At 38.1% G+C, this 10691-nt stretch overlaps 2 protein-coding genes across 2 annotated transcripts; both read right to left on the reverse strand.

The window, feature by feature from the left end:
- Positions 1 to 76: 76 nt before the first annotated feature.
- LOC18024657 (E3 ubiquitin-protein ligase UPL6) lies at positions 77 to 7691 on the reverse strand. The gene is given in 27 exon segments (XM_024159301.1): positions 77 to 366; positions 490 to 579; positions 674 to 745; positions 867 to 940; positions 1029 to 1109; positions 1287 to 1376; positions 1483 to 1653; positions 1827 to 1893; positions 1977 to 2044; positions 2279 to 2377; positions 2495 to 2620; positions 2758 to 2898; positions 3079 to 3165; positions 3298 to 3381; positions 3480 to 3547; positions 3550 to 3619; positions 3951 to 4047; positions 4191 to 4486; positions 4594 to 4709; positions 4830 to 4911; positions 5011 to 5193; positions 5375 to 5557; positions 5632 to 5812; positions 5936 to 6047; positions 6403 to 6530; positions 6650 to 6747; positions 7144 to 7691. Coding segments are annotated over 27 exon segments (3090 nt in total). The 5' UTR covers positions 7303 to 7691; the 3' UTR covers positions 77 to 299.
- A 515-nt stretch (positions 7692 to 8206) lies between these two features.
- LOC18024658 (gibberellin 2-beta-dioxygenase 4) lies at positions 8207 to 10369 on the reverse strand. The gene is made up of 3 exons (XM_024159866.1): positions 10026 to 10369; positions 9001 to 9376; positions 8207 to 8622 (listed from the first exon to the last, which is right to left on the reverse strand). The coding sequence occupies exons 1-3, from the start codon at positions 10367 to 10369 to the stop codon at positions 8359 to 8361; spliced, it is 984 nt and encodes a 327-aa protein (XP_024015634.1). The 3' UTR covers positions 8207 to 8358.
- Positions 10370 to 10691: the final 322 nt, after the last annotated feature.

Raw genomic sequence — 10691 nt, forward strand, 5'->3', positions numbered from 1 at the left:
ACAATTTGTTCACTGGTTTGAACTTGGTTTGTTTATTCTCCAACCAGAGTAATCTACAGTTTCATTTCTTATGTACTTAATGGACTCAAGATATTTACCATCATCATAAAATGTTACAAAAAACAGATAAACTAATTTCCTTACAAATCCAAGACAATGGATTCTATTATTAGTCCACATCCAAGACAATGGGTTTTTCTTGCGTCACAAGAACCATGTTTTTGATTCTTCTTCTCCTCGTTATAAGTCACCACTTTGTCTTGATCTTCTTCTCCGAGTGACAAAGTCGCAAGAACTATTCAGCTCAGATCAAATCCCGCTTCTGCGCTTATGGCGTACATCAATTTGGTCTCCAGTAGCTCTTTGCTGCATCATTGACAGAGATGTTTAATTTGCTTTCTCCAATTATTCCATCAATTAGTTGCAAGATAAGTTATTTGAGACAAATGATAAAGTTTCTTGAAATGAGCAAACAAACCAAAAGAATACCTTTGATAGGGCGGAAGCTTAAGAAGGTTCATACAAGTGGCTGATGTCGGTAGTCTATCAACTGATTCATTACTCGCGCTACCAGCAGCCCTGAAACACATTCCCGACGATGATAAATCTTTTATGATTTTGACTGTCACTGCACAAATCACGTCAAAAGTCAAAAAACGGTTTTGTAAGTTACCTCTGTATACAGAATGCAGGTTCCAGGTATTTGAAACCGAGCAGTGGTCCTCTTGAACATCCCGTCACAAATCTGGAAATAAAGATGGTAGATGTTTAGTTACCTCTCCATTCCGTTGAAGAAAAACACAAAACACTCCTATGATGATGATTGGGTAAATAGGTTGTACTTAGTAAGGGTGAACTTGTCTTACTTTAAGAACTTCTTCTGGTTTTCGGTTGAGAAGCTTTTCATAACTTCCCAGAACATATCAATCACATAATGTCCCTGTCAAGAACACAGCGATGTATGTTAATCATATAACAGTGTTCCAATCGCACAATGACATTTTGGCTGACAGCGAAGAACAACTCACAGCGTGGTAGCCTCCAGCATAATTAGTGTTCTTTCGCAAGTCGTCAATGTCCAAACTATCAACTGAACCAGATATGAGAACCTGCAACCAAATCCCACAAAAGTAGGCACGCCAAACAATTAGGCAATGAGTCTAGTTATCAGACGGAAATTCTAGATCATAATTATCTGCTCGTCATGCTCCTTGAGGAAACAACTAACAAAGCAAGCATATTAAGCATATTTTAACCATCTAGTGCAGATAATTATTCATTAGCACCTGAAGCTCATGTTCATTGAACATGTCGATCCATTCTTTTGGAATGAGTTGCTGAAAACCCCTTAAGAAATGAGAACTCTGCTGGCGTATCTGCAGCAGAAAAAATGAGATGATATCAAAAGACAAAAGCTGTTGATTTTACAAGGTGGCCCTGAAGTATGCTAAGATAAACGAGAGGAAAGTTGTTCCCCGGTACCTGAAAATTCAATCGGTGATTGGAAACCAGATGAATGAAAGTTATAACATTCTCATTTGTAACTCGCATGTCTTTTCCCCCTGGAAGTAGCTCTTCCTCTGTCCTCTCTCCATACTCATTATTCAGAATAACAAAGTAAAGCTCCAATTCTGAGATATTACCCTTATAACGCTGCAAGTTTCATAATGTATTAGTAATACATAAAAAGGTGGATAAAGCTCAAAAAAATATCCAAAAACCTCCAAGGAATACTAACAGATTTCAGCTTTCTTGCACATCTATGCTAACAGCTATCTATCGGTTCCACAAAGCAACAAGAAAATAGAATGTTGAGCAAAACTCACCTTCAGAAATATAAGATGTCTATACAACTCAGGATCCAGAGAAGGCAAATCGTTCAAGTAGTTGTACCTAGCCAACGAAAAATAGAAGGTTTACGACGTCTTCACAAGGTCTATGCGGAAAGTTGAAGGTAGAAATCAATTTAACAATACTTTTGTTTTAATTTGCTGAGGAAAAACGTTGCAAATGGTATATCAACTAGGATCCCTTCAAACATAGCCTGCAGCAAGATGACGGGAAAAGTATTTCATGAGTCTTATCATAACAGATGAAAATCAACATCAATAAGTTAAAAAAAGAAAGACCAAACTAAATTATATGTATATGAAAACATCAACACAATTATATCCATACTAGCTCTATTTGCATGAAAAAAATGGCGAGAGTAACCAGTAAAAGAAAGATTGGTAACTTTTAAGACTTTCGCATCAAGGGGGCCAATCAAATAACATACTTTTGCGAGAAGAGTGCCGAGAAAATGAAAGAATTGGAGATGCTGTTCATGTATCATTCCTGATCCCGGATTAGGATAAAGCATGTGATCAGCGGTCTCCTGAAAGAAAGCATGTACAAGATTCAGAAAAAAAAAGAGAGACTACATGCAAAAATGATGGAGTGTAGTAAATTATGAAATCCACATAAACTTAAGTGAGTAAAACAGACATACGACCTTAAACAACCCATATTGCACATCAAAAGCTGCTCGGGTAATTTTCTCCATGAAGTCTTTGAAAATGCCACCACCATCAATACCAGCTTCCTCAACTCCGAGTTCATTGACAAATGTCACGCGAATCTACAGCCAGTAGTTATTTGCATTATAAGTATCGCAAAAGGAAACTAAACCAGAGACACAAGCAAGATTATATGCATCTGTTGCAATTGTGAATAGGCAAACGCTTGAAGACAAATATCAGGCACGAGAGAACTTACCGATCCCCGGAGATCATCCTCGGACAATGCACTCATTTGATTGTAAGCATCTTCCAAGATGTGATCTCTTCTTATTCTGAACCGATTTCGAGCAAAAATGCCTTGAGACCCATGACTTTGCCTTGCCGTTGCTAATTGTGTCTACAAATGATGTCCAGCATAGTAAATGCAGCCGCAGAAAAGTAATCAGTGAACAAGTACACGCAATATTTCCTCCTATTTACCCAGATTTCTCATGCAAGTATATGTTAATCAGCACTCCTAGGGAACCCAACAAATGACAATCATTCACCAGATATACACATTCAAACAACCACTCACTGTGAATATTTTGACTCTGCTTGTAAACGGAATCAGGAAAGGAGCTTGCATCAGTATGTAGTTGGCTCTCGTACCCTCCATTATGGCCTGGACAAAGGAAAACATTATCAGCAATGATAGGGGACAATTAAGACCAAATCATTCAAAATGATCGATAACGAAACTTTCCTAGTGTTGTCATGTCACAGACATTAAACGAAACTAAAGTGTAGCAGTCACCTGAGAGATGAAATATTCATTGACTGGATCTGCTTGGAAGTCGCTCGAGGAAGTAAATTGTTGCCGGTTGTTCCAATCTTGCAACTGTGGAAAGATTTCATCGACAATGCATAAAATGAACAATGGCCTTTGCCAATGTAATACTGAGTTACAGTCAAAATAGCCATAAAATGAACAATGACCTGTGAAAGTAACTCAGCGACTACAACCCCAACCCTGTTCTGAATCAAGCCAACAGGGTTCTTCTTGAGAGGTCGTTGGAGACAGATTTCCCAGAGTTAGGTTGCGTAAGTGGATTTACCCATAGTAACTGCCATAAAGCCTGGAACAAACGAGGATAGACAAAAACAATTGAAAAATTAAAAGCATGCCACATTAGATGCTATTTTTTTGTGAGCCCAATAGAAACTGTTATATAAAGATTAGCAGAAAATTTTAGCATACTACTGCCAAAACGCAAGCATGTGAAAACACAAAGCCAATCTAGCCTATTATTTTTTGTATTACAGATACCAAATTAAGGCCTTAGCTATACGCGTCTTAAAATTTTTGCCGCATGTTTAAATTTTGTGCAAGTGTCTTCAGTCATATCTCCTAAAACTCTTCACATCAGAGTTACAAGACAACTTAACGGGATCTATCAGAACACTTACTTGCTTGAGAATGATGATAAGCAACCTAATATCTTGTAGCGACAGTGGCTTCTCTCTTTCGTAAAACTCCTCATTGTCGACTATCATAAGCATATGCCTGATCAGTAACAACAATGTTAAACCAACTTTTAAGTATTAAACCACCGTCACAACGTTATCTTACTTATAGTCATACAAGAGAGTGACTTTCAAGTAATAGAATACTACAGAAAATTAGGAATTATATCAAGCAAATCTTACTTATAAACAGGGCAAAAAACAACCAGAGGTAATAGCCAACCCGGTGCATCCCATGGAAGGTAAGCGAAGAGTTTAGGCATGGATGACCACTTCTGGTTCTCATGGCATCGCTTCATATAATTCCACAATACAGCAACAAGCTCGGTTCTATAAGCCAAAATTGTCATGATTCGCTCAAGAGGGAGAGTGTTGAATGCTGCATACAGAAATGAACTGGCTGTGCCAATAGCTAGTGCTTCTTTTTCTTCGTCATATGACTGCGTACCAAGCGAAACTTGATGGAACAAAACATTTGTCTGGATAGTTAACAATAAAATAACTTAGATTAAAATTAAAGCATCACTTGATCCAGAGGAGTAATAGCACTTAATGTGGTTTCAAATGACAGGGAATGGGTACATACTAACTGCAGAAGAAAACGTGAGTCTATAGCATTGGTAACTATCTGCTGCTCCAGAGTCCTATTCAAGATTAATTCTGGTACATCGTCAATCAACATATCATCCTCGTCAGAAGAGCCTGAACCAGAGTAAATATGACCAAATTAATGAAGAGCTACTACGCGCAGAATGGACAAGAAATTTTAGGATAATAACAATGCATGTGCAAGATAATATAGCAAGAAAAAAAATGCCATACTCTGTCTGCTTTCTATTTCAGATGACTTCACAGGAGGAAGTGTCTCCAATAAGAAAGTTGCAACAGTTGCAATGTCCACTGCCTGGTAAAAAATACAGAATGAAGACAACACAACATTAGTGTCAAACAGAAGTGGGAGCACAATGTTTTTTAAATGAACTAAACTGCATTAAGAACCTACCATGTTCAACGAACATTCCGGCTGTGACAACACCACATTTGCAGTCTCCAACATATTACCAAAAAGACAGGCATAACCAGGGAATTCTGTGCTTGTATCTATTGGGAGAACATGGGTATCTGTTTTAATGCAGAATGCTATCTGGCGAATGTAGTGTTGACTTAGACTTGGGTTGGAAAAGACCTGTACCATGAAACTATGAGCTTGCCAAATTTTAAGTTGATGATGATGGTCAAGATAATGTTTAGCTCAACGTTAAACATAAACTTGTCAAAAACCAAACTATCATATAAGCCTTAATGATACTGCATATATTTTGTTTAGTGTCTATCCGTGACTAAATAGCATGGGTTCAGGAACCAACCACTTTCAAGTCTGGGAAGAGCTGCCATATCAAAGGTATTGTAAGGATCATAGATGAGAAACTCCAACGTGGATCAACAGCAGAGCAGCAACATGGCTGACGGCCAACATGGGGAACAACCAGGATCAATACTTTTTCTAGTGAACGGATGCCGCCGGTCATAATTTGACCTCCAGGGCTTTCCTGCAATTAAAATGTGCAGCAAATTAGAAGAACTGTGTGGCGGGGGATAATCGTAGGGAACTATTGGACAATACCTTAGCCGTAATGACGATTTCTCTGACCATTTTGAATATGTTTCGTTTCTGCAGATAACTAACTATTTCGCAAACCCAAGGCAGCTTAATATCTAGCATCAACGACATTGCGTCCATCAATATAGCTGTTGAAATGCTAGCTTCTTCAGAAGTAACTAAGAGTTGATCCCTTAAACGGTTCCTGCTGATTCAAATAAAGAGGCAAAACTAAATAATTCAATAACAGAAAAGCCAAGATAACGACAGTTGATCATAGTTGCTTGCATCTGCTCTACAAAATGAGAGAGGACAAAAAAAAAAATACCTATTCTGATGTACAGCTTCGATGCAGGTAAATGCAAGTTTCTTTACTCTGAAATCCACCAAACTATGCTCAGAGGAATAGTCCAAGCCAGAAAAAAGGCTGACAATGTCACCTGTCATGATACACTATGTAATATCAGTAAGCAAGATCCCGCTTATCATTTGGAAGAACCAAGAGGATTGATTGTTCTTGAAGCAAAACATAATAATATAGTGTATGTGTGTGGGGATATAAACAGCAAACGGCAAAGTTTTACTTTGTGGTGAAGGGGACATTCGCAATGTTCTAGTATTACTGCTCATAAGATATACATATCCCAAAATCCATTGATAAGTGATTAAGCAAAATAAATACTCAGAACAAGCTTCCCTTTACATAGAGTTACCTATAAAGTTGACTGCTGTGAGCAGACTGAAAGAATTGACAAAAGTGTCAACAAAATAAACATGCATAGATATTGGAAATACCACTGCTGTGAGCAAACTTTTGCAGTAGTCGACACGTCTCCACAAGTATCACAAAATCTCCCGAGTTCTGTGCCTTGAAAAAAAACAGCAACTGCCGGAGGAAACTTGAACCTGGCTGAAAGCAATGCCTGAATTCAGAAAAAAAAAACAAATTAAAAAGGGTCAAAACACAAATAAGTAAGTAACCAAAGAACAATTTGACAAATAACAGAGAATGTAGCAAAAAGGACAGACTAAATAAATATACCTATCGACATTCTGGCAATTATTCCCATAGGTTTCACAGAAATCACGCCGCACCTTGGAGCGCTCAATGGCCATTGATCTTCTACCTCTAAAGAATTTCTGAAGCCAAAAGAAAATAGTCAGCACATTGCCCATAAAAGTGTTCCATTTGCAGCTCCAGCTAGTATTTTGTTATCGAAATGGTTCATTGCTAACTACCACTACCAAAACGAACCCACAAGAGTCGCATCGCAAGAGGCTGTAACAGAGTAATTTTGTTCCAGAAGCCAAAATCTATTGAGGACAGTAGAGATTCTGAAGCAGCAACCAGCAAGGCAAATATCGATTCAATATTTAATTAAACTTCAAGCTATCAAAAGTGGGCACTATAGAGTTCAACATCAAAGGCATATATTTGTTCTACATTGCTTACGAAACGCAAAAAAAAAAAAAAAATCCAAAACAAAAAGGCATACTTTAAGTCCGTTCTACTGTCGATTGTATAGATGAATTTACCTGAATTCTGACGGCAGCGGAGTTCTGCTGCTTCTGTAGCAACCGACGATTTCGCTCCATTCTGGTCTGCTCCAGAAGCTTCCGGGCATCTCTCTCCTTGGTGCTCCGGCCACCTAAATCGACTCGCTTCCGAGTCGACGGATCGCCGGAGAAAAACATGTTTTTGAGCTAACCCTAGAATTAACAATACAGGAATTGTCCTCCGAGAACCCAAGATTCCAGATACTCTTACTATCCGCTTCGATGGAGCCGAAGAAACTAGGGATGTGATCGGCGGTTTGCCCTAAAGCTGGAGCTAAGAGAGCGATGAGATGGATTCTTTCAGGTGAATATACGATCAAGAATTTGGATGATTGCGTGCAAAGAGGATTCTAACAAAGAAAATTTCTGGCGCTTTCTCTGGATTAGCAAGAAAAGAGCAAACCCAAGAAGAGAATTAGTTTAGTTTTGCAAGCCGACTCCTGCACCAACAAAAAAAAAATCTCAACGAAGAAGGAAGAGACCCAAACGACGACGTTTCGCATATTTTCCAAGGAACGAAAATGTGGCTCGGGTCATGTCGTGTTTCACGGGGAAAATCAAAAAAAGGTTTAGGTGTACAAATACTGTAAAGTCTGTAATACTACTAATACAAGGAAAAGTCTTTTTGATAGAAAAATGTATCTTTTGGTTGGTTGGCCTCGAAAATATACTGTATGTGGATTCGTTATAATATAATTCTAAGTAAAATAATTGTTTTCTTTATTTGGTTATACATCGAGTTAAAATACTTTTCATAATACGTTTCAGAAAGGAAAAACGAATATAACTTAGTAAGCGCGAACTATTGGGCCGGAATGTTTGTTATTGTCGAGTGAAAGCAAAAGAATAAAGGATTTTGGTCCGATATTTTTTTGTCTTGAAAGCTAAATACACAATTCTGTAGGAGCGGCCCAGTTATAATCGAAGAAAAAAATCAAGATTTGAAAAGAAACAAAAATAAAAACTGAATTTGCAAAATTTCCCTTTTGATTCTTTTTTTCCCCCTTCTGGCTTGCAAATGTCCCCATACACAAACGTGGAAAATTGTTCCTAATCCTATGTTACCTTACCAACACTACAAGTAGCTTGATTTTAGACTTAAGCACTCTCTGCAAAGCCAAACAAAAGGAACATAAATAACTACCCGAAATTACCCTCAACATGGCATTTATTTGATATTACTAGAAGCCCAATTCATAACGTACGCTCATCGACACATGAACGGAAAATGTCAAGACGGTTATCTCCAAGACGGAGCGAGTAGACAAACTTCTTGTAGTCGGCCCATGTGAACGTCCGGTAAAGTGGCGGCTGATCTCCCGCCGCGATGATGGCAGAAAGAGGGCTTATCTTGGTGTGGACAGACGGACCAGCAAAGTATACTGTCGATAGTCTGTTTGCATGGCCGGTAGTTACCGCTCTGTGTCGTACGCTTATAAATCTCCCGTTGGTCATCACCTGAAAATTTGACCGCAAGAAGGGCTTAACATGTACAGTAATTATTATGAAAATACTACACATCCTAACAGTCATATTTTTTCAATGTATACTTGAAATAGTTTAATCCAGTAGCTAGGAGTAGTGGTCTGATGGTACGTATATGAAGGGTACGTAGAATATTTAGTTAAATATTATTGCATGAATTATGTATCATATGTATGTACTTTTTGTGAACTTAGTTATATGATTGTAGGAGAATTTGGTACTTGAATTCGTCGGATATTCAACTTTTTAGAGTAATCTACGCATTCACAACAATTAGTGCATGAACTAACAAAAATTGTTGTGTGTTGATAGAAAAAAAAAAAAATTGTATGAGAAAATAGGAGGACTGACCTGCAAAAGATCGCCTACGTTTAGGCAAAAGGCTGAAGGGTCAGGGGAGACAGGGACCCACCATCCGTCAGGGAATGCCACTTGGAGGCCCCCTACTCCGTTGGATCTGAGAACTGTCAAGATCTGAGGGTCTGTGTGCTCCCCGAAGCCAACTCTCGGTAATGACAAGGACACATCAGAGTGCTTTGCTCCAGTACTACTACGGATTTTATCGGACGATGGGTAGTGATTGAGCCTCAGAACGGAGTCGCTATCAACGGCTCTGATTAACTTGCTGAAGGTATGAGGTGGGACCGATAGTCCTTCAGCCATCAGATCTAAGATCTCACACGCTAACTGCTTAACTGCTTCTACGTAACATGTCACTGCCGAGCTGTCAAACCCACACTACGTACCATTTAAATTAAATCGCTGGTGACTTTAATTTTGAAGTATAAATAGTTGATAAGAAAAACAAAATGTGAAGTAAGAAAATCGAAAATTCCAGTTCACCTTCTTTTGGTTTAGTAAATTTCAGTTCACTTGTTTACTGTTTAGTAAGTTATATGTTATCTATGGTTATGTTAGCTTTGTTTCTTTGAATTTTTTTTTTAAAAAAAAAAAGGTTTTTAATTCTATGTATGTTCTAATTATACACAGTTTTCGACATGTACCTTAAACTCGTATATAGTTTATAAATACATGCATACACTAACCTATTAAGAAAATGCAAAAGAAAAAAGAAACAAATATACGCATGCATGCGAAGGCATATATATATAGAAAGGTTTTTTATAAATATATATATACATATACATATATATATATATAGAAAAGGTTCACCCATATTACCATTAAGAAAAGAGCTGCCTGCATGTACATTAACAATTAACTTCGGTACGTATATAAGACTGTTGAAATAGATATGCAAAATCCTTTATATTTTGCATTTACTCTAAATCAAGGTTAGACGACATATCAATTAGATCACAAAGTACATCATATAAGTATATATAACGTACCCGAGCTTGGTCGAGTCGCCACCAAAGGATAGCTGAGAAGGGAAGCGGAGATTAGTCGGAAGAAGCAAATATTCGAACTCTCCAATATCACCCATGAGCCCAATGTTCTTCAACCCATAACCGAAAGGTCCATTCACAACTGGTTCGGCTAATTTCTTCTCAAGAACCGGCTTAGCGAAGAAGTGTATGGACTCCTGCTCCATTCTCGAGATAATGTCCGGGTCAACGCCGTGGTTGACCACTTTGAAGAATCCAAGGGTCTCGCAAGCTTTGACTATCTGCATGGAGACATGTGATCTCTCTAATGACATGTCTATTACGGGTATGTTTTGATCTGCGGCCAAGAGTCTCTGGGACTCCTTCACCATTTTTTTAGAGACAGAAAGAGAGAAAGAAAGATGAACGAGCTGTGTTAGGGAGAGAGAGAAAGAGAGAGAGAAAGAGATGAGCGTATGCATGTGGAAGAACACATATATATATATACACACAAACATGCGACAGATGTTATAAGAAAACACAAACATATATTTAAGTGTAAGAGACTAGAGTGAGAGAGAAGGGGGATTTGATGTTGCCATAGTGGTCTTTTTTGTTATATAAAATATCCTCGTGAAGCCAAATACGATTTATCTTATCTCGGCATGTTTACGTATATTTTAGTATGTGTGTGTCAGTGTGTGTGTGTCTAAG

This window comes from Eutrema salsugineum, unplaced genomic scaffold (assembly GCF_000478725.1).
Source record: "Eutrema salsugineum unplaced genomic scaffold, Eutsalg1_0 scaffold_13, whole genome shotgun sequence".
Taxonomy (NCBI): Eukaryota; Viridiplantae; Streptophyta; class Magnoliopsida; order Brassicales; family Brassicaceae; genus Eutrema; species Eutrema salsugineum.